General features: G+C 49.1%; 2 protein-coding genes across 4 annotated transcripts in view; one reads left to right on the top strand and one right to left on the bottom strand.

The window, feature by feature from the left end:
* The window catches only part of LOC149365508 (uncharacterized), a 620,172-nt gene that overhangs the window by 90,100 nt on the left and 505,970 nt on the right, over positions 1 to 24,102 (top strand). For 2 of the 3 annotated variants that reach the window (XM_089543220.1, XM_089543244.1), the window contains exon 2: positions 8,656 to 8,748. In XM_089543220.1, the coding sequence (XP_089399346.1) occupies positions 8,666 to 8,748 (83 nt within the window). In that variant the 5' untranslated portion in view covers positions 8,656 to 8,665. Of the gene's footprint in view, positions 1 to 8,458; positions 8,552 to 8,655; positions 8,749 to 24,102 lie in introns of those variants that run through there. The other variant, XM_089543229.1, reaches the window with a different exon arrangement.
* Positions 1 to 24,102, bottom strand: part of LOC149365511 (uncharacterized) — a 255,271-nt gene that overhangs the window by 180,678 nt on the left and 50,491 nt on the right. The window lies entirely within an intron of this gene.

The following is a 24,102-nucleotide window of genomic DNA, read 5'->3' as shown; positions in this document are numbered from 1 at the left end:
TTCGATTCAAACACAAACCGGATACAGGTTGTTTTCTCTTTGTTCTAACGATTCGAAGCTGAGGAGGAAAAAAATGAAGGGGGGAGTCTTATATGCCCGTGCAGCGCGGCTCGGACCGCGCAGGGGGGGAGGGGGGAGTCCCTCGAGCGAATAATAAGCATTATGCTCTCCGGTCGTTATAAACAAGGATAAAAATCGTTTTGTCCGCTCGCGCCGTGTTTCGTGTGTGTGTGTACTTTGGGCCTTTCTTTTTCCTCGGGCGATGCTTTTTTGTTTCTTTTTTTTTTTTTGCGCCGCGCCGTCCTCTTTCCTTACCTGTTCCTCCTGGGAAGAGCTCGGCTCATATATTTCGCTACTTTTTGTCTATATTTATTTTTTTCTTCTTCCTCTATACCTCCTGATGATGAGAGGCCCGCATTTCGTCTCTTATTCTTCCAGCCGTCGTCCTTTGGCAATTGTCTTTACGAACTTCCTGCGCCATTTCTTTTCCCCCTTTTTTTCTTTCTTCTGTCTATATTCTTATTCCCCTCTTCGTAAAGCACCCCCGCCCCCTTCTCCTCGGAGCTCAGAAATCCTTCGACATTGGCATTTGATTCCCGCGCTCGCGCGCGGGGCATTACAGAAGAGGAGGCTGCCCGTCTGTCTGTCTGTTCTCTTATCGGCCACTTGCCCCTCACCCTCTTTCCTTTGTTGTATTATTCATATCTCTCCCGGCAATCTTCAGTTTCGAATCTGACTACTCGCTTTTGTCGGTTTTTCTTTATGCATCCCCCGTCTTCACGCTACCTCGTTTTCTGCGTTATACTGCATGTCTATACCGGCGTGTTTTTCGTGCCGGCTTCTTCCTTCTGTTTATCTTTGCTGTTTTTTTTCTCTCTCTCTTCATTCTTTTTATTCAACGTCGCCGTTTCCATTCGCGAATTTTCCCCCCTTACTCTCTTTCCTCCCAAACACCGGTGCTGGCCAAAGGGGCCCTGAATGATACATTAGTCGGCTCGTCCATCATGCGTCGAGAGCCGTCTGCATCGCCGCCGACGTATCGGCGCCCAGCGCGACTGTTGCGCCGCGGTGCGGTGAGCGCGTGCATGAGACTGACTGCATTCGGCTCGAGAATAGCGCATACCGGCAAGCCCGCGGCGGTTTAAGGCCTACAGTCCTCCCCAAAAACAGCAGCGCAGGGCGTGATCCAACTACGAAAAAAAAATCCAAGAAAAAACACAAAACAAGCCAGCTAGCAAGCCAGACGGACGGGCAGACGGACGGACCAAAATCCAGAGAGTCGTCTGCACGACTCCGTCTGCACGGATCCAAGCGCCGGAGAGATATATCTCGAACCGCTCGCGCCGGGGCCCCCGAAATGAATGTAATTGCGATAAATCTGCTTTCGTCTAGTCTTGTCTTGTGGCTTTATGCTTCTTTCTTCGTTTTTTGGCAGGGCGGCTCCGATGAGTAGGGGGGGGGGAGGCTGACTCGCGAGGCGAGATGACGATGGATACGATAGTTCCGAATGTTGATGATGGCCCGGCCAAAAACCGCGTTCCTCTTGTTTCTTCCTATCTTTCCACTACCGACGGCGCGGTTTGTCGTGTCCGAGCGCCGTCTCCGCAGCGTTCGTTCGACGGAGCACTTTGAGTTGCAAACAGCTCTCTCGCATAAGTGCTCTCGGGGCGTTGCGAGAAACAAGTGCGTGTCCGCTTAGGACTCTCTAATTGAGGCCCCGCTCCGCCCGCGCCTCTCGGATTCCAGGATCATCCGTCACGACCGAGCCTCCGGTTATGGAAACCAGCTGCACACGGTCCCTCCTGGAGGGCAGTTGACCCGTCTAGAGAATTTCCCAGGCGATGTTTGGGTGTAACTCGATGGAACTCGCGTATAGCGGCGGAGGAAATTACACGGTCCACAGAACCGCGTTAAAGTTAAACCGCTTCGGGATAAAAGGGTACGAATGCCTTGTTCGCGATCAACCGACCATAACGACATCCATGTGTCTTGCGCGATTTTGCCACCCAGCGCCCTCGGCAGAACAGGCTGGAATTAATCCGCCGCTGACGGCGAATCTGAGCGTGGTTTCACAACGATAGCTATGTGGGTTAACGTATGCGCGGATTCAGTGTGTTGTCGTACAGCCGGTAATAGTGTAAATCTACCGCAAAAAAATAATAAACAAATAAATAACAACTCGAGGGTACGCTTAAGCTTCGCCTTAAGGGTATGATGCGAAACGTTAATCGGTTCCTTCAGTGGTCCGGGGTCTTCTTTGCACATCACTTAGCAGACACGGACACTGTTCTTTCTTTCATCATCACATAACGCTTCACCTACCCTTAAGAGTACAATACGATGATAACATTAGATAATTCTTCCCGCGAAAGTACTCTTCTGTCGCCTAGGTTCTGGCTCCACGCACATGCATGTGGAATTGGTCATTCTCTACTTCACAGTCATAGATCCCTGCGAGTCCTCCTGTCACTTCTGGCCCAGTGGTGCAGTGGTTAAAGGGGCTGCGAAACACTGCTTGGGGGGATACCGGCTATACTTCAGGTCGGTTCTTTATGTCACACAGATGCTGACTTAAAAAGAATTACAGGAATCGATGCACAGGAACGGGAGTTATTCAGTGGAGAAATTTCAAAATACAAGCAAACAAAACGCTGCCCTCAACTCGATTTTGGCGGGGCTTCCCACTCCTATTTCGCTCTCCCAGTGACGGCACCTGGCGCAACCAACCAAAACAGCCAGCCAGAGCACGTCGCGGAAGTTTGTACTCCATGGTTGCCTGCTCTCTGTAACTCGTTCTCGCTGAGACTGGCAGCGTCGTTTCCATGCCAGAGCGCCCCTGGTGGTGTATTTTTATTTTACTTGCTTTGCAGGGCTTTTATCTAAGACAAACCAGTTGTTTTTGTTGATCTAATATAAAACGCAGACAGGTGACAAAATGTGTCTCTATTTATTCACACAATTTGCAGTATATTTACTGTTTGTCCGATCATCAAGCTCGCGCCAGGTGATGTCATATCCGCTGCTAAAAACCCGCCACTGTGTGGCGACACCGTCAAAGCCATGAATTGTTTTTGGGAGGACATTAAAATATTAAAAAAACGGAATGTACGCGGTATTACCGACGCTAATAGCACCATTATAACTCACTGTATGCAATCAACAGGCAAAACAGTTGACTAAGATTGCGTTTCTGGGCCCCTTTAAGCCATGCGCCATTGCCCGGCAGGTATCTCTTTCAAACGAAGCCACCGACGGGTCTTGTGAGATCCAGGTTGCTCTTTCCTAGCAACTTCTCGCGACCAATTATTAATTTAACTGCTACCCTCTCCCCTATATTTCCTCCTTCTCCCCATCCTCCCTCATTTTCTCCTCACCCCCGGTACATCAGTGGAGCAGGAGAGGCTGTTCTCTGGAACCTCACACTATGTTCTGCCACCTGCCTCGGTGAGCAGTGTCTGACGGCGCCACAAGGTCGCGTGACCTAGATGACAGGGAGTCAACCTGCTTTTTTCGACACGCCGACGACCGTGGGGTTGACGCTGTACGGGAACCCTTAACATTATCGCCTTAAAACACAGACATCACCATTTCGTGATGACGCCACAAACTTCTGACCAATGAGAACAGAGCATTAGCGTGTTCACTTCCTAGCCAGTATGAATTTGTAATTTGCAGTCACGTGACACAACTCTACTTCGTGTGAATGGTTCTGGGAATAAGGTGCGGTACAGTTAATCACCGACACTTCTGTAGTGCGAAGTCTAGATTCTTTTTTTTTTTTTTTGTGGACAGTGCATCACTGTCAGCTCGCAAAGATGCGTTCAGTTGCCTCATTTGATGGTCGTTTACTGTTCAACCTGCTTCCTCAACTTGAAGCATATTGTTTGACCAACGAGAGAGATTTTCGTGACATCTATATGATGTCTCAGTTAAGCACACTATACTATGGATCAGTTAAGCACACTATACCACCTAGCCTGACTCTAGTACTACCTTGAATCGAGCAGCCTACACGCCGTTGCGCTAATGCCTTTCAGAGAAAATCAACAGAAACCGTGACGTTTCTCCCCATCACTCGTCCCCTTCTCACGGGAAACGTTGTGATAGTAAATCCGTTTGAACAAACTTTGCGGCCCACCCAACTAAGTTTTGGGCCGCGCACGGTGGCTCTATTCGCATCGTCAGAAACCCACATCTCATCAGGATGAGGGGAGCTATCGTTTCAACTCTCCAGAGATCGGAAAACACAGGCATGCTTCGGGAAGCCCATAGCATAGTAGCGTATGAAACCATGCCCCCATGCACACATTTGATAAAGGCCTGTAAGATAGAAGGACACCCATTCTCAAGGCAAGTAGCAACAGGCCTTTAAGTGGACACTAAGACCAAATTGAAGTTCGCCTGTGCCAATAGATTGCGGCGTTCTAATGACAGAGACGATATATTCATTAAAAACGGAGCCTCTATCTGCTAAGAGAGGTCTAAAGGTAAACTACAGGTATCGTCAATACAGGGCGGTTCCGCAAGCAAACTGCAGCGACGTCAAAATAGTTCTCTGGGTGCAGATCCCTGAGGCTACGTCACACCGCCATTGGCTTTCAAGTAGTGATCACGGAGTCCTTCTTCGCCGTGACGTCACATGTTTGAACCAGGAAGCAGTAGAAAAAAACGGAAATTTTCTTTTTTAAATCCAATTTTCTCAGCAGTATATGCACTTTTCGCTCCCGAACAAGCATCAACACAACAAGAAAGAACGACAGATTCGATTCTTGCTAAATAACAAAAATTCGATGGGGCTGCACTCGTGTCCCTTTAACCTCGTATGTCCGTTGGTATCAGCGACGGGTTTCTAGGGCTGAGCGCGTTCCCATGTCCCCGCGGGGACACATCACCAGGACTCTGCAGTCACGACGTCGCCAGATCAGAGCATGCGCCGGCGGTAAAGGCAGGAACAACCGAAGCACTATAATACTCGACAGCGTGTACCGCAGCCTTCATCTTCCTGATCACCAGCGTCCAGCTCTTGATGATTACGGTGGCGAGTTTTCGATACTACGTTTCACGAGCCGCTGCCGCACTGAAATCCATCTCTCTTTCGCTCGCTCGGCTCTGCAAAGAAGTGCTCCTGCATGGAGCGAGAATCAAAGGAACAGCCAGCGGGTTTTGCAGAGAGCCATGTATTAACGGGCTTCATCCGCTAATAACACGCATCGAAGCCGCCTTGCCGCCACCGCAGCGCAACTTTCCAGTTACTCCCCAAACGATTCCTAATAAACTCTTCCCTCTCGCAGGCGTCGCTCGGCTCCCCCTCTCTCAATCTCTCTCTGCCATTGAAACAAGGCGTGGCGATAAAGCCGCGGCGTCCACATCTCTCGAGGCCTCCATCCGAAACGTCATCGTCTCGGCGAGAAGCCAGCGTGCATGCATGCAGGTCGGTGTAATCGCGGGCCGGCCGCTCTCAACGCGGTATTATAATAACCGCCGCTGCCGCCCAGAGATGGAGTGATTGCTCCCATTACAAAGGAAGAATGAGGAAACAAAAGAAAGACGAACAAAAAAAAAGGGGGGGGGGGGGGGGGCTCTGCTCTCCTGCCGGGCGATGATCACAATGATCATCACTCCTCCCCCCTGCACTTCTATGCTGTTCAGTTTCTCGGCGATCTGGTTCAGTTTAGACGAGGATTATTAAACGCGCAGTAGTAGGGTCGACGACGTCGCTGTGACGTAGCGGGATTGAAGAGCGGATGTATATATATATATATATATACTTTTTTTTTTCACCAATCGCAGGAGAAGAGGCTGGCTGTATAAACGCACTACCCCTGCCACCCTGCGGTCGGTCTTCGAAGTTGACGACGTCAAAAACGAAACTGCGGCTTGTCGACTTCTTCCTCTCGGTCCCCCTGCCTTTCTTGCTCGGTCAGCACACATAAGATGGCGGGGAGTAATAGAGAGAGAGACATATATACTTTGCAAATGGCGTGGAAAAACCTCCCGTTCGCGATTCCCACGCTATAAGGGTCGATCTTAGCGTACACAAAAACGTTCGTCGGTCGTACGGTTGCGGCGTCGGCGGCGATGTCATTTAGCCCGCGAGCATCCCCCCCCCCCCCCCATCTCTTCCCCTCGCCATTTAATGTCTGAGGGGGGTGTGGCGCGTGTTAGCGCCGAATTAGAGACAGGCAGCGTTCTCTGAAAATTGGTGTACTTTGGAGGCCCCGCTGCAGGCTCCCCCTACCGCCGACCGCGACAACAATGGTTAGGTACCCGATGATCCCGATCGCGCGCTTTTGCATAGCGAGCGAACTCCGATGTCTCTCTCCCTCTATAAGTAGCCGCTAAGTTAGATGTGGTTCTCCGTATGATTGCACGCTGCTGTTGCTGCCGATGCGCGATTCAAGAAACTTCGTATACCCTCCTTCGCCCCCCCCCCCCCCCCCCGTCATCCACTACCCTCCCCTGCATTGATAAGCGAGAACGACAACCTGTGGCAACATGTCGCGGGACCACCGTATAGGCTCAAGGCCTGTATTTCTAGTCGGTGGAGGTGCCATTCCTGTGTCGCGTCTACCGACCTATAGAGTTCGCTGGGTTGTCGTAATACTACGCCTTTCCTCTCTCTCTCTCTCTCTCTCTCTCTCTCTCTCTCTCTCTCTCTCTCACTCCCTTTACCCTCAACCCCGCCGCGGTGGCTCAGTGGTTACGGCGCTCAGCTGCTGACCCGAAAGACGCGGGTTCGATCCCGGCCGCGGCGGCTGAATTTCGATGAAGGCGAAATTCCAGAGGCCTGCGTACTGTGCAATGTCAGTGCACGTTAAAGAATCCCAGGTGGTCGAAATTTCCGGAGCCCTTCACTACGGCGTCCCCCATAGCCTGAGTTGCTTTGGGACGTTAAACACCAATAAACTAAACCAAACCTTTACCCTCAGAAAGTGACCCTGCGGGAACAGCAGCATTGTTTTTGGCTGCTTGATGTTACTGATAACTAGGATCTTCGTCGAAAAGTACAACAGAGTCGAGGCCAAAACACAAGAAAATATTTTGTCGTCGCGTCACTGTTGCATTGCGAAGTCGCCTGTTGCCACAATAAAACTGGTTCTGTCGCTACTACAAGAGACTGCGCAGCACAACAGAAAGTTGCGTTGTTACTACAGGGTATTTCCCCAAAATACTACACAAAAAAAATCTGTTGTGACGACAAAAAATTTTGCTGTGTTTTTCGAAAGAGACTGTAGTGATTTACGGAGTAAAGTACTCTTCTTTTAAGAAGAAAGCTGGGCGAGTTGCAGCTTCTTGAACGCCGCCGACAACGCGAAAGAAAGCAGTAGAGACAGGGATAAACGGTTCACACCCATTTTATTTTCTTGCGCTGCGCCCTGTGAGAAACCTTTTACCTTGACCCTTGCGGTTTCGCGCTAGTCATTATGTCGGAGCATTCTTCAGCGAACCCCGGATTGCTTGAAATCCCGGCTCTAATTCAGCAGCGGAATTAATCGAGTAAGACCGGCAGGTGGTCAAAACAATTCAAGGCCGTAAGCTGCCGCGAATTTTGTACAGAGGCATTCACCCTATGTTTAACGCCGCTTGTGGAGGCAAAAATAGCAATTATTAATCCAAATTATATTCTCAGAAAGAAAAAAACACGACATGCAGGTGTGGCTATTAGCAAAGAGGTTACTTTTATATTCGCAGAAAGAAAAAACACGAATCCTTCTTACACGATACACGAGGGAGTTAAATGTCCTCTATGGCACTCCATTTATAAAAGGGTGTGCGATAAAGGACAGTTAACTCCAATTTTACTCCCTTATAGGCGTATATGGGTTTAGAGTGCACTCCCCCACTCGTTTATTATTTTTTGTTTGAAATGCCGCAATTCACTCAGAGGGTTCCACGCCAGATTTTAACCAATTTTTGTCCGAACTGCCTGAGAAGAACAGGATAATAAATCAACCTCTAAACTAGCCGGCAAACAATATTCTCAACACAAAACAACGCGTTTTCCTCGCGCAACCTCAAAACCTCCCAATCTTCTCCAATCTCTACGCGGAAACCGCACAGGCATCGCCAGTGTTTAGGAACCGAGCCAATAAAGTTGCCGTTGGCCGTTCCTGAGTAGCCTTTCTTTTCGTTGTTTCCTTTTTTAACCCCAACGATGTATAGAAAGCACTGTGTATACATGCAAAGGCCCGAGTGCATCAGCGTCGTGGCTATCAAAAGCACCGCAGGATCCGCCGGGGATAAAAAGCGGAATAATCGAAAGCTGCAGTAATACTTGCTCGGCCTTCGCCCCATCACCAAGGCCTCCCTCCCCACACCGGCACACGTCGCGTGTCACGGCGTCCCACGGCGCTATAAACATCCGCCCGCCAAGCGTCGCTTTTAAGGCCGCCGATGGCCGTAGGCGTCCACGAGCCACGCGCTGGTGGAACGACTCTTCGCGCATTCCTGGCCGCCCCTTTTGTCTCTCGCGACTCAATTGAAATGAACGCTGTCAGCGGGAAACGAGGAAGGTGCAAGAAATAACAACAAAGAAACGAAAACAGAAGAGGTGTCGAATTCTCCACTGTACACAGAGTTCTCGCTATTACGAATTCTCCGCTACTGCGAAGTTAATGCTTTCTTTTTTCTCTTTTCCTTCTCCGGTTTCCGCAGCCAGAAGTTCATGGGCGGGCCCCCGACCTTGCCGCAGTCCTGCGTGCGCTTCGACGCGGGCCGCAAGGACGCCGGCTCTCTTACGGCAACAAGGTGAGAACGCGACCAGCGGCGACGGTAAAAAAAAAAAAAAAAATGAAGAGGAGGGGGGGGGTCGATGGCGGCCATGACAGACCGCTCTTATTCTTATGTTCAAATTCTGTGTACCGTCTCCGCATAGCTTAGCCTGTGGAGGCGGAACGCTTAAACGACTAAGGCTAAATATGCAGAGCTAAACTATAGACACAGCCTGTATGGGAGTAAAAAAACACTTTGGCAACTAAAGTGTTGAGAGGCGAAAGCCGAGGGCACTATGCCGTAACGAATTCCGGTGGATGTAACGTCACACCGTTCCCGTGTGATACCCAAATATATCGATACCCATATTATACATCTTTCGGGGATCTTAAGTGTTAATTACGCTTAATTACATATTTTTCCATTTAATTTGACAAAAATCTGACGTTTTTCCTACCATTCTGTGACAATTTTTATTATGCCGTGACGACTTCCGGTGGATGTGACGTCACATCGTTCTCGTGGCTATATGGACGTCAGCGCTATTTCGACGCAATTTCGACAATTTTGCCTATAATTAATTAACTAATTAATCTACAGTCATAAAACTTGGCTGATAGGTTTATTTTTTCCTCCTCTATCTCAAGCAAGCATTGGTTATCTTCTACTTTTTTTAGTTCCCGAGTTAAACACGTGTTACAAGCTTTGTTAACGGACGACAGTATGACCCATTAAAGGCTTTCGCCTTGAGACGAGAGTAAGCTGCTCTCTAGAGCACTCCATTATGGGGGCAGGGCATGGTGTCCAAGTCGCGGGGTAGATTTAGATATATAGGAATGCTTAATCTTGGCAACAGCGGCATATTCATACCGCAAAGCATGACAACAGGAAGCATTTAACAATGGGAAGAAGCTTTTAAACAAGGACCCGGCATCGGTGGCTTCGACGTCCGGCTGTTTAGCCTAACACGGTCACGGAATGCAATGTCATCCGCGGAATTCCGCATTTGCATCGAGGCGATATAGCGATATGTTCGTGTGCTGTGCGATTCCAGTGCGCTTTAAAAAGCACAAGGCGGTCGAGATTAATCCACAGCACCCTACTACAACGTGCCTCATGTCCGGCGTGCCCATTGGGTTGCTTAACCCCAAATACCGGAATCTGCCATCACACCCCATTTGATGCTAAACTGCGCTCTCCGCCTGCCCGTAATGTTTACCGGTATTATGCAGCTGGCAGTCATATCAGAGCATGTTTAGCTTTAATTAAAAATGGTATCGAAAGAAGGATGTAAAGAACGAACGAATAAAAAAATGTGAAAAAAAAAACAGCTAGACTGCTATAAGCCAAGCTAGTGAAACAATGCGATTCTAACAACGCCTACGCGTGCTACAGGTGCCAACGTAAGCGGCTCCTCGCTTCCATCAGCGGCATCTGACTGCTTGCCGAGAGCGTGCGTGTCGACGCGAAAGCGTGTCGTAGCGCAGACCTTATCAAGCGACACCTCGCAAACTACCCTGTCCGCCGTGACCCCCCCCCCCCTCTCTACGTACGCAGGGGATGGGGGGGGGGGGGGGGGGGGCTTAAGTAAGCGACGAAAGCGCCCCACCGCGACTACAGCAGCCTCCCTTGTCCATCCCATTTCTTTCTCTTCTCTCTCTTTTTCGTTCTATCCGCGACGAAATCGGCGACGCCCATGCTGTAAAAGAAAACAAATTGCACGAGTCGCGAGCGAAGGCGCGGCGGCAGCGTCGACATGTGACAACTTGGGTGCGAACCTAACAACTCCATGGTGCCAACGCAACGAGAATAGAGCGGTGATCGAAAAAGACACTATAAGGACACAAGCGGGGAGAGGGGGGGCTTCTGTATTTCCTTGCTGCGAATCTACAGCCCTTACATTCTTGTCACGCGACGCAGCTTTCGAACAGGAATAAATGCACTCGCCCAGTAACACCGGGGGAGGCGTTAAAGCGGAGAGCAGCGCATTGCCAACGCCACCAAAGAAGACTGGTTTTCGAAGTGAGATAAGAACAAGACCGGCGGAGACAGCTCGTTCGGTCTTCTCGGCGACACGGTGATGGGGGGGGGGGGGGGGGGGGGGGGGGGGGGAGGAGTTGCGTGGTGTCTGATGCTCAATTCCTGGCACGGAATACAGGAGCCAACCGAGTTGCGATAGCGATGCGAGGAAAACGAACGAGTTTCGGAATGGATCGGGCAGAGGTGCTGGAGGAGGGAGGGAGGTGTGGCGGCGAGCGAGATCCGAGAAAGGAGGAGCCTTGTGTCGTCGGCAGTAAAGTTTCTCTAAAAGCGCTGTTGTCGATGCGATAAGGAGAAACCTGCTGAACGGACAGAGAACGAAGGGGGAGGCTGTAAAGAGAGAGAAGGGGAGCACCTCCCGAGGTGGTGCTCTCGATAAGAGAAGTGTCCACACCACGCGCGTCCGGCAACTCGAAACACCCACTCGACAGAACACCCGCAGCGAGGGCCCAAACTTATTTGCTATTTTTCTTGCTTTTCTGACGCGGCTTTTGGCGGCTTCTCGAATTAAGCTGAGGGTAAACTGGCGCCCCGAAGTCGTCTATCAAAAGTGCTAGCAGATAGCTGCAATGTAAATCGTTTAAAGTCCAAGCCCCCTCACGCGCACACACAAAGTGTATCAGTATCCGGGGTAGTGCACTGATAGGTGTAAGTCATGTAAGTACTGGGCTGACCTCAACCATATGATAAGGGGATGCCCAGAGACGCCACCTGAAGGTCGCAATAGTAAGCCGCTAGAACGCTGAGTAGTAGGGGACCCTACTAAGATCTGACCGAGAAACTCAACTACGTATCGTCCGACCACCACCACAGTATTTGCCTTTAGTGGCGTTGGATTCGAAGGAAACATCTCAGCGAAAAATATTAAACTTCGTACTTTTATCACCACCACGGGCACCTCTGTGTCTACTGGTTCATGCACTTAATCCTCGCATAATGCTGACAGGTTTACCAGCATTATTGGAGATCGACGTCAGCGCAGCTCTGAGTGTTCGAAGGGCGTCCTCTGTCACAATTCGTGCGCCGCAGTTTTGAAAGGGACTCGAGACGAGAAAACTGTAGCGAAAAAACACCGTTGTCATCGACGGTGCGCGGCGACCGCTATTTCTGCGTAGACTTGTTCCGGCTGTTTCTTTTTGTAACCTTTTCAGGCGCTATGTGTACAGTATGTGTTATACTTACAGGGAACACGCGAATCTGTTAAACGGCGCTTCACCCCAAAAACAGTAGGCTTCACAGCGAGGCTAAAAGAAGGCGCAGGGAACTCGAGTGGAGCCCGAAACCACGCTTCGCGATGGAACCTATACCTTTCTCGGCGTTAATAGCCCTTTAACTATTTCTCTTGATCCATCTAAGTTTGACACAAACTGTACGAGCTGCGTACAACTCAGCAGCTCTTTTTTAGTGTCCTAAAGCTGGCTGCGATATATTTTTTTTAGTACTCAGCGTTTTAATACGCGGGGGCTTTTTCTTTGTGGGTTAACGAATGCAGCAAATAATTCTCAAAAACAGTGAGCTTAGGAGAGAGGACCTCATTTGTCGTTGCAAGGACAGAATTTGTCACTCGCAATAATATAAACGTTTGTTCTGGATTTCTAAGCAAAGACGTTGCTTGCTTTCCTTCGCACTCGACCCTTACGGCTTCCCTACACTCTAAGCAGAAAGGGGTGAAAAAAGGAGTACTCTATCCTCTAGCTATAGGACAACTCCATTTTACTTCCGTATTTTACTTCCATATTTAACTTCCGTATTTTACTTCCGTATTCGTGTTTAGAGTTAAAAGACCAAGAGCTTTTGAAGGGTGAAGACAAGGGTCCTCATTACCTTGCGAAGATTAAAAGCTTAGGGGGTGGCGTAAGCGCTCCACTCCACGACTAAGAAGCAGAGAAAGCTGCCTGGAACGTTACTCTGGGCAAAGACGGTATACATGCCTTCAGAACAATAACAGCGGCGTTTCGCGTTGCAGAACTAAATACTTCATTCAAACCTGAACGAACAAACAGCGAGCCGCGTCTGAAAGGGTTCCAAGAATCAAAATCAATAACGAAGAGTCAGGTGGTACGCTGACGTCGTCGATTGCGCCAGGGCACTACAACGCGTCGACGCATGGACGCGCGCCGGCGCGAAACCCTGGAAATAACGGTCGACGACCGGAGGGCCACCGCAAATCTCAAGCGGTTGACCACCTGACCGCTAAACCGGGTCGTCGTCGTCGAGTTCGCTCGTCACGCGGCTGTTTATGCAAATGGCGCGGCGGCCACCCACCAGTCTCCCCCGTTTGCGTACCGGTGCCCCCTGGACCCAGTTTATCGCGTGTGCCGCCTGAGGCACAAAGAAACGAAGAGAAAAAAAGACGAAAGGGAAGGAAAAAAAACTGAAAGAAGGCGACCTGGCACGAGGGCGAACTTTGGAGTTTTAGAGATACGGAAGTCGCTGCGAGCAGTGAAAGTTGACTCCCCCTCCCTCTCTTCCCCCCCCCCCCCCCCCCCCCCCCCCGCGCAACCCCCTCGGCTTGCTGCGTATTTCAGCAGCTGCGCATTGTGCAACTTTCACTCGCTCTGTTTTGCTCGCTCACTTTGGCGCTATTTTATCTTTATTTCCCAGGAGGTCAGCGGCCGCTGAATATTTTCGCTTTAATTTTCGCTGTTTGCTTTGCCTTGGCAGCATAGAAACGAACTCCTTATCGAGCGCCAAGAAGGTAACATCTTTCGTTTTACTGCAGGCAAACTGTTCGCCGGTATAAGAAGGACGTTTATAAAGCGCCACCAGTTGATGCGATTTAATTGAACAGTCGTTCTACCTCGATCAAAGTTGAAGGGGAATACAGCTTCAAGGCAGGCTTCGCAGCTAAGGTAATTAACATAGGGATATTCCTTCACAGCAGGGTTCTGTTTACCACTTCCTAGAATGATTTTACGAGCTTGTGGTCACAGCCGTAACACTGCTTTCGAGTGACGCTGAGCAGTTCATTTTAACGCCGCTAGAGGAGCAACGGTACTTAGCCTCCTAATTTTCGAAGTACCGGGTTGCACGATTTCGATCAACACGTTTCACGGGAAACTTCGCGACTGTTACGATAGCAGTCGTCTTGTTCAACCTACAGGCCCCGGCAGTGGTGAATGCTACACTTTATATTTGGAGAGCACTACTTAACAGGGTCAAACCAAGCCAATAATCTCGTGTGAAGCCTCGAAGTAACTCGGGTAAGCTCGGGTTAGTCCGGAGGAGCGTCGCGCAAGCTGCAGCCAATGGGAGGAAGCTCGGGAAAGTTCGGAGGAGCGTCGTGCAAGCTGCAGCCAATAGGAGGAAGCTCGGGAAAGTTCGGAGGAGCGTCGCGAAAGCTGTAGCCAATGGGAGGAGGGCATCGCGTCAGCTGCCGCCGAGCGGAGAGAGGGTGTGAAGATGAAGAGCGAGAAACGCTGCTGCGTGCGCATCCAGATGCCAGAAAGAAGAGGTGAAGAATGAACACACGCTTTCGCATATCTACTCGGTCTAACTACGTGACCCCTGCCACTTTTTATGCGAAGCATATTACTCGAACAACCGAGCTCTTCCTTGCTGCGCCGCGCACGGCCGCGTAGCTACCACTTGACCTTCATCGGGGCACCACGTGATATGACGTCACAAGAGCTGTGAAAGCTGGGGCCTCGTGCGCTCGCGTGCGGACGCGCAGCCTCCGCCGGCGGCCTAACTCCCGCTCCTACCGCTAGGGATACTGACGTCACGCAAAAGGCGACGCACTCGTTGAGCCAGTTGAGCAGCGAGATGTCGGCCAGGGAGAGGGCGGCTCGCCAGACCGCAAAGCGCAAGTTACAAAGAGCCACGGGAACGGGAGAAGAACGAGAAGTACGGCTTGCCAAGCGACGTGCACAGTATGCAGCTAGACGGCAGCGTTCGACAACCGACGCCGAGGTGAAGGATGAAGCTTCGAGCACTTCTACTCGGTTCGAGCGGCGAAATTCTACCAAACGGAAAATGCGTGCTGAAGAAACTCCTGAACAGCGGGAACAGCGCCTTGTAAAGGAGCGTGCTTACCGGAACAAGCAACGTGAGAAACGAAAGGAGCAGCGCGCAGAAGAAATGGTTTTACTGCAGACTCAAGATTGTCTCACCGATGCCGACTATGCTTCAAATCCTAGGCTTAACCATAAGCTAAGCCAGGTCATTTTTTTTATAAAGCAGGCGAATGCTGGTTTTAAGCATGAAATGCTTTTAGCTCCCGTTGTCGGCAGTGTGGTGACGTCACGCCGAGACCGAGAGACATCATCCGGGCACTGAAATCCACTCATCCGGGCACTGAATTCCAGTTATCCGGGCACTGAATTCCAGTTATCCGGGAACTGAAATCCACTCATCCGGGCACTGAATTCCAGTCATCCGGGCTCTGAAACGAGAACATCCGGGCACCGTACGAGACTTAACGAGATTTAACGAGACTCTCTAAGCCCTCCTACGCGACCGGCATGCAAGCGCCGGTTGGTCTCCAAACGAGACAAAAAATAACTGCTGCCAGTGCCTTCTCAATGTTTATCAAGATATCAGTGGAGCTGTGGGTTTGATAATGCACGGAATTATAATTTCCGATTTCTAATAACGCGTGCAAAAAGCACATAAATGCCACGTTACACTTCGTTGTCATACGTGATCCGGGGGAGAAGCGCTGCGTTCAAATGGCAAGGCATCGCGCCGAACGGGTGGTGGCGTTCCTCCCTTCCATTACGGTGCGGTTCGGGTGTCCACCGAGATGGCAGAGAATTACTGCGCCATTTCCTTTCCTCAAAAAAACCTTGCGTTCAAATGGCAAGGCATCGCGCTGAACGGGTGGTGGCGTTCCTCCCTTCCTGTACGGTGCGGTTCGGGTGTCCACCGAGAGGACATTAGGCCCGTAAACATTTCATGCTTACTCTACTCTCGGTTACGGGAGAGGCAGAGAATTTTTTCATCAAGCTGGTGAACGCTCTTGAACGCTGCACTTTTCATACAGCTGATGTGAACTCCACCCTTTCAGAGCGTTAGCTTCAATACTCCCGTTGCTCAAGGTCGCGTTAGTATATGAAACACACGGCCATCCAAACGGGACCAGCGGGTGGTACCATTAGTACACAGACCGTGGACCACATAATTGGCGTAGAATGTTCGGAGTGGTATCAAACGATTCAGCGCATTGCGTAGCATAAGATTACTAGTCCAATCGAAACGTAGCTAATCACTGGGATTCGCACCGACAACTTTGGTTCCCCATACCGTAACTTCTTGAAACTTCAAACGTCCATTACGGCCAAACTAATTGACATAGCACATTCAATGAGGTGTCAAACAATTTGTCTTCTTGAACTGTATACGTTGGTATAAAAAAAGTAGATATCTGGATATAACGAAACAATTGTACCGGATATAGCGAATACGGCTAATGACGCAATATTCTTTCGATATTGCTAACGCTCGTTACTCATACGCTGCCCTAGAGTTTTGCTCTTTTTTGCCTAGAGTTGAACGCTACAGTTTTCAGCCAACAAGCGAACTCACGTGAACGGTGCACTTTTAAGGCGGAAGCCTTTAATGCCTCATCGTTGTAAGCAGGAGTTGTCGACAGAAATGTCACGCTTTTCAATTGGCCGAAACGGTCGTGATGTCACAGTGCACGAATTTCAAACGGGGCCAATTGTACTTTGGCCAGTAACCATGCAACTAATGAAAGGGATCGTACAGTGATGCTCCAAGCAAGTGGGAATGAGTTTAGTTAATTGCTTAATCACCCAATAAGCCTAATTAACCTTTCTAATGAGGCCAGATAAATAAATAAAACCAAGTAGCAAATTGGTCGAGCTCGGGAATCGAACTCCGGTCTCCGGAGTGCGAGACGAGCATGCTAACCAGTCACCCCGTCATGCCACCTCGATGGTTTGGAATGAAAGGCGCGTCTAGTGAATACGGTGTCTTCGTTCACTCCCATCTTCCTCCCTTCCCGTTACGGCGAGGTTCAGCTGTCCACAGAGGTATACGAGACAGATACATTTCCTTTCCTCAAAAACCGATTTACCGACGATCAAGGCTTAGAACCGAACGGGCGATGGCGTTCTGTGGACTCCCTGGCAGCGTTGCAAGACGCTCCGGGACATGAACGTTTGAGTGCAGTGGCGCCGTGCGGGGGCCCAAGGACCGACGTGTCCAAAACTCCCTTGTTACAAATAAAGTTTTCATCATCATCATCATTGCAAGACGCTGTCGCGTTTCACTCTTGGAGGCGAAGCTTAACATCAACAACACATCACTGACACAAGCAGCAACACCGCGCTTTAGGCTTTCGACTGACCGCACTTTAGGTCGACAAAGTGCCCCCCTGAATTTTTCATCCAGCAGGGACGACGAGAAAAAAAAAAGAAAAAACGGGGGAAGCCCCCGTACACACGTATCGCCGTGAAAGCTCTGGACAGTCACAAGACCGTGTGACGTCACCTAGAGACAGTTGGCCTCGTAATAACTGCGACCGCGTGCGCAACACGTGCTAGCCGCCGATCGTCTTTCCCCACATCCGGCGCTGGCTTGCGTGGGAACGCAGTGTACGCGGGCGAGAACCCGAGCGGCGCGTTATTGTCAGCGACCGACGACGGAGACGCCAGGTTTGACTCATAAAAGGCGACCGCGCGGCGGCGGAATGAGCCAGTCGACGTGAGAATGTCGCCCGGCTTTCGAGACAGAGGTAGTCTCGACAACGGTATCGGGCTTTTTTTTTCTCGTCGCAGTTGTCTATCGATGCACCAGAATCCACTCCCCCCCCCCCCCCCCCCCCCCCGTTCTCTTCCCCCGTGGTCTAATTACAGCCCGTGGTGTTTGTGAGTGAAGCGGTTGAACGGCCGGGATCCTCACAAAACGATTCGTTTCGGAACGAAATGCAAGCCGCCAGCGAAGCCTGGAAAACGCCGTTTTTTTCTCACAGACGTCGAGTTGAAAATCAACAGCCATTACAGTGCCGAGCTCAGGCACTCACGAGTAGGCGGTTCGTGCTGTGGGAAAAGTGCGACAAACGGCCGCAGAGGAGACGTTATTTTTTTTTTCTTTTTTTTAGCCTCGTTCCTATCCCGGAAGCGGGGTAAAATGCAAAAGCAAGGCGCGAGAATAGAAAGATGAGACGCTTGTTAAGTAATGCATAATAGAGAAGACAACAGTCTTTGAAACCGGGACAACAGATGGGGTATGCTAATTCGGCATGTAGTCATTATCTGGAGTAATCTATATAAAGTGATTACGCCGTTTATTTTCTCTAAATTCTTAGGTATAACAAGAATTCACGTGGACACCTAACTACATTATGTTGGCAGTGCGATAGCATTAGAAGCTGTTGATGCCTCTACCAGAAATGACGTCACTTTCGGTCTAGTGACGTTACTACCCTCCAGCCAATGGGAGAATTTTATGACCGACGACTCATTTTGGCCCCATGGTGACTTCTAAAGTCGATGAAACTTTAGAACGCGGCGGCTTTTCCTCATCAAATGACTCCCTTCCAGGCAATGACGTCTGCCGATTCTCGTGACCCTGCTAGTGAGACAAAGCAGGGAGTGATAGATGGAAGGGGATAGTCCCCACTCGCCATGGTCGCTGATAGACCCCCCTCTTCATTGTGGTGCCGTTCCCTGCATTATCACTCTAGTAGGGTCATGAGAAGCGGTCGACGCCATTGGATGGAAGGGGGTCCTTTGGGGGGGGGGGGGGGGGGGGGGGGGGGGGGAAAGCCGCTGCATTCTTTAGTTGTATTCGACTATAATGCGATTGCATTAAAATAGCAATATCTTCCACGTTCTCTAGGTTTCAATGTCTTTGGTCTTCTTTAGTACGAAATAGCGTATTTTGTTTACGTCTCCAAAAGTTTTACTCCATTCTTGATTCATCTCCCCTGCTTGAAAACTTTACAAAGTGAGCGCAGAACGTCATCATAATCAGCAGCAGTAGCAGCCCACTTCCGTCCAATGCAGGACAAAGACCTCACTTAAACCTCTCCAATTAACTTTGTCCTGTGCCAGAGGCTGCCATGTTATCGCCGCATTCTTACTAATTTCATCCGCTCATCCGACTTTCTGCCGCCCCCTACTACGTGTACCCTCCTTCGAAGGTACAACAACCACAACTTTATTAACTGCTGATATTCCTCCCTGTACAACCGTTCATGAACGCTGGTTATCTGATCGTTGAGCTATAGTTACAGCAAACCATCAGAGCTACGAAACTGCGGCTTTTCGACATACCATAAAGGGTGTTCCACCAAAATTTGCTTTAGGGTATACATTCGTCTCTTTTTCGGTGAAACTTCAGCTAAATTTCGCCATAAAACCATAAGGCATATGAAATGTGGCCCGCGCTGGAAACCGATCCTATCAAATAGTATTACTGGCGAAGTGTAAAATCGAATGCATTCGCATTAAAAAAAAAATCGAAACGAAAAAAGGAGGTTGCGCCACACAACATCAAAAGGCGGAAAAGCTCTCAAATGCTCTTCTTCTGTTCACTGCGTCACTCTTTTCAACATTTTTTGTTTCATTCTTTCTATCCCTAATTCTTCTCACCGAATGCCACCAGCAAATCGTATCCAAGCTGACATCTCTTTTCGTCCGTCGTTCCGCATCGCCTGAACGCCAGCCGGCTTAAACAGAGCGCTCAAATATGCTAAGTGTAAGGCTGTTCGCAAGAGACGAGGTGAAAAGATTTAAGCGCCTGCCAGAGCGGGTTTTACTGCTCGGGCTACCTCGCGTAGCGCTACGCTTTCTCTCCTCGCTCCCTTTACGCAAAAAAAAAATATATATATATATATATATATATATATAAAAATACAGTTAGAGACGTCCAGATCTTCCTGCGCTTGGACATAAGCGAGGGACACCCCAGAAACACACAAAGAAAAATAAAAAGAAAGGGAAGGCAGTGGAAGGAAGGCACGCGCAGAAGGGACGCTTGTCCGGTTGACGTTTCAAAAGGAGCCTGTCAACCTTGACGCGTCATCGTCACGGCTGTAGCGTTACGCTCAGGACAGGCGCGCGCGCCTTTTGACTCGTCCCGTTGTATCTTCTTTGGGTTGCACCTTCGCTCTTTACCGGGCGGCCTCAAGGAAAGCAAAAATGAAGAGGCGAGAAAGGTGCCTCGGAAGCGCGTTACCAGCGCGCTAGATCGCAGCCACACGATGTGCTACCGCTCTTACGCCACCCTTCTTCTCCTTTCCTTCTTTCCCACACACCTCCCACACTTTTTCTTCTTTATCCTCCCTCGAATCTGGCCATCGCTTCTTGCAAATGAGACAATCTCCCTATTCAACCTCGCCAGCACGTCACTCTCTCGTGAGGTCGACTCGGGTATGCTATGCGGTATACGGTGAAGAATTTCAACCCTCACGCATTTCAAAGCGCCAGTGCTTTCTTGTTTTTTTTACGTTGTTACTTTTTCCCCCGCTTCCTTTCTTCTGTTCTCTCTCTCTCTCTCTCTCTCATTCTCTTCATTTGCTCGTTCTCTTCCTTAGCTGTCCGTGGATTGTAATGGCTCCCGTTGTCTCCGGGGCCGTTCCTAAAGGACAAGACACCTCTATACGTTTCTTCGGCGGATTATACTTGAAGCTCGACAGCGGGCCGACTGTATGTCAACCGCTGCTGGGATATGTCTGATGCTGGACGTCGCGCAGGAGTTTCGTGAAGGTGAAGATGCTGCGCGCGTGTCACGCTGCGTGCCGTGTGTCACGCTGCGTGCCGTGTGTAACGCCGTTCCATATAGTTGCGGATGAGAGCACGAGGTACGGGTCGTGTCAGAAGTTCCCGGGCCACGGGGTCTGCTTTAGAGCCCTAAAGTGGAGCATCTACGACGCTCCCGAAACTAAGATATCTGTGTAAGAGGGTAAGAGAAGTATATTTTTCACCTCTGAGAAACTTGGAGGCTTCACAGGCGTCCTAAGTGCCAGAATGTACTGCTGAAAAACACACTCTGTGGCCTGAGTACTTTTTATGCACCTTGTATGTTTCTCATGAAAAACGCCAACAACCTTAGGAGGAGGCAAACGACTTCTTTGTCTCTAACTTAATCTTACTTAATCTTTTTCTCTCTTGCTCTTCTCTTACTTAGTACTGAAACGCGATCTGTTCGACAAACGAGAAGTATAGACTGATGCAAGGAAGTAGTCGGTTGCTAAAGTTTTTGGTCTCACACAAACAAAAAAAGCTAACCATAAGGCAAAATTTAAAGCGCGAAAATTTCTATGTCTGCGACTTGTTTAACATATAACAGACCGTAAGAGTGATATGCTGATTTCTTTCTTTCTTTCTTTATTAAATACTGCAAACCTTATACAAGTCCAAGCAGGGTGGGCAAAAGGGCAAACAAAACAATAACAAAGTTAGTAAGCATCAAAGTGTGGCGAAAGTCAATAAAGAATCATTCCAGTCCGTTACTGTGCGAGGAAAAAATGAAAACTTGAATAAATCTGTTCGTGCAAAATACGGCGTCAGAGAATTAGGATGATGGTGGCGTGTATACCTCGACGTTGAAAGCGACAGATATGGGGCAGGGTTAATAGCTAACTCTTGTTTCCAAAGCAAGTAAAGAAATTCCAAACGTAAATTTTTTCTTCGTTGTGCAAGACATTGAATACCATTAACCTGCATTATTTCAGAGGGTGAGTCATACGGGGAAAATTTAGGGTAAATAAACCTTACAGCTTTTCTCTGTACCCTTTCTAGGCGAGTGATATTGTGTTTAGTAAACGGGTCCCAGACAACGCATGCGTATTCGAGTTTCGGTCTAATTAGTGAATTGTAAGCAAGTAATTTTACGCTAGGGGGAGAAGTTTTAAGCTTATGTCTTAAGAAGTATAGTTTGCGGAGTGCGGAAGAGCAGATGTTATCTATATGTAAATTCCATGATAAAGTGTTAGTAAGTGTGACACCCAAATACTTATATTTAGTCTCTTCCAGCAAAGGCGACGAACCTAGCCTGTAGTTAAAAGAAAGCGGAGCTTTTTTGCGAGAGAAGCGAAGAAAGACGGTCTTATCAGTGTTAAGTTTCATGTCCCACGTTTCACACCATTCAAAAATCTTAGCAATAGAGGAGTTAAGATGGATTTGGTCGTCAATTGAAGTTATTTCATGAAAGAGCCCACAATCATCCGCAGACAACCTGATTTGCACATTCGAATCAAGTTCAGTGTTAATGTCATTAATATACAATAAAAATAATAATGGCCCCAGCACACTTCCTTGGGGCACGCCAGAGCCGACTGGAAGGCAACCTGATTATTGCTCATTAACTGCGACAAATTGGTAGCGATTGGTTAAATAATTTGTTATCCATATGATCAAAATTTACTGCCGCGATTGGTCAGTCAAGTACCACTCGCAGCGACCTGCGGGTCGTCTGCTGTTGTTGTTTAGTGCCGTTCTGTTTCTTTTTTTTTTTCAAGTTTAGATTTTGCGGCATAGGTATCATACGTTTCTGAAATGCTAATCTCGCAAGCCTAGAACAGTGCGGAACGGAGTTTGTTTCACATGTCTACAAATGTCCCGTTCCGGACTTGTTTCTAGGGAGAATCTTTAGGCCAGCCTCTGCATAAGGGGAGATGTCATTACAGCGAGAAAAAGCGGTTTACAGCCACCAATCCAGTGCAAACTGCCGCACAATTGCACTACCACTACTGCTCATAGGAACCCCTATATTCCATCGGGGTTTGCCTTCTCCTTCGCCGACTTGTCTCTCCCCTTAATATCGCCGTTTTTGCACGGTTACCTGGAAAATACGAGTCGCCGCAAGCACAGAACTAAAGGAAATTAAAAATGAAGGAAAAATAAGATCCACCAGAGGCCGCTAGGATCAAAAGAGGTCATCTACAATGCAAAAAAAAAAAGAAAACGAAGTCCGGTTTAGTGTACGCAAAAAAAAAAAAACAACAATTTTCAACTGCGCCGAGTACTTTTAAAAACGGATCCAGCGCCACCTAAGCACGACCACAATAGCGAGCGTGCTGGCTTCGTCGTATAAGCCTGAAGTGTAGCGCCCCTCCCCTTCCCATAGGAGCTGCACGCACAAAGCCTGGCTTCTTAAGTCTTTATTTATTCTCGTTTCTTTTCGCGGTCACGATTGCCCGAGCCATACACAGGCTCTCCCCACGTCACACAGCTCTTGACAGTAAAGCGCACAGCACCTGCATGCTTTCTTCGGAGTCCATACAACACCGGGCACACGCTCGCACGGCTGTCGTGCTCTCTCTCTCTCGCGTTAGCACCACCCTCACTCTCAAAGACATTTTCCTCCTTTCACTTTTTCTTGCTTATGCATCCAAGCAGTCATGCCAATGCTACGCGGCTGCGTGTTATTGTTTTATTTATTTTTTATTTCCCCTCGATAAGAACGGGCTCCCGAATCTCGAAAACAAAGACGGCATTATTGGAAGGTCAAAAATGAAATAAAAATAAAAAAATAAACGCGCATCGCGTCGGAGAGGTGGCCTGACGCGGAGATCACGAAATCACCTTGAAACGTCAGTCAAGGGGGACGGACGGCGTGCGGCCACGGACGGACCTCCAAGCGCGCGCGAGCTGCTGCTGCCGCCGCCGCGTTTGAACCGGACTTAAAAGGTTGCTGTTCGCCGCTCTCCGCTCTCTTTATAACTTTCAAAAACCGCGAGCAGGAAAGGAAGCAAGAGAACGAGAGAAACCTTGCCAGACGGTTCCGTATCTTTCGCGATGTAAGCCGGCGAGTTGTGCGCGCAGAGAATTTTCATTCGCGCAGGCGCTGCGCAGCTACATATTGGATGCCTGCCTCGTTGTGTTCAAAAATTTTCACAGATTCCTTACAACCGGACAAAGCAGTGGAATATATTCTGACAAAAAAAAAGTAACTGTAAAAGGTTAGATAGTCAGCACCAACTGTGCACTGATTTTAATAATGTTGTTAATTGTGTGAGCACAACATAGTGTTCCTTTGTTTGTATAGCGTATGGAGGTGCCCACAAAGATTTCGGCGACATGGAAACCACGAAGACAGCCTAATTTCTTGGGAGTGAACTGAATTGTGCAGTGCGCGACTTGCACAGTACTCCCCTCACGCAACGAGCATAATTCAGCTTTTTCTTCTTTTTTTGGCTTCGTCGGTGCGGGTATGAACGCGTGTTCTATGCCACCTGTGTTTGTTTTTGTTTGCTTGTTTGCGTTCATTGCATTGCACGTTCGCTACCATATGGAGCAAAAGTTGGTTTCTTACTTAAGCATCGCTAGTATGCTGGCCTTTGGGAGAATCGGGTTACCTGCATTGTTGAGCGTACACTTCTTATCATGGTCGTAGCCACAAAGATGAAGTTTTCATGATGAGCGGTATCACCGTCAC

Source organism: Amblyomma mixtum, chromosome 1 (assembly GCF_055824585.1).
Source record: "Amblyomma mixtum isolate Tamu chromosome 1, ASM5582458v1, whole genome shotgun sequence".
Classification (NCBI taxonomy): Eukaryota; Metazoa; Arthropoda; class Arachnida; order Ixodida; family Ixodidae; genus Amblyomma; species Amblyomma mixtum.
This window is presented reverse-complemented; position numbering and strand designations above follow the sequence as displayed.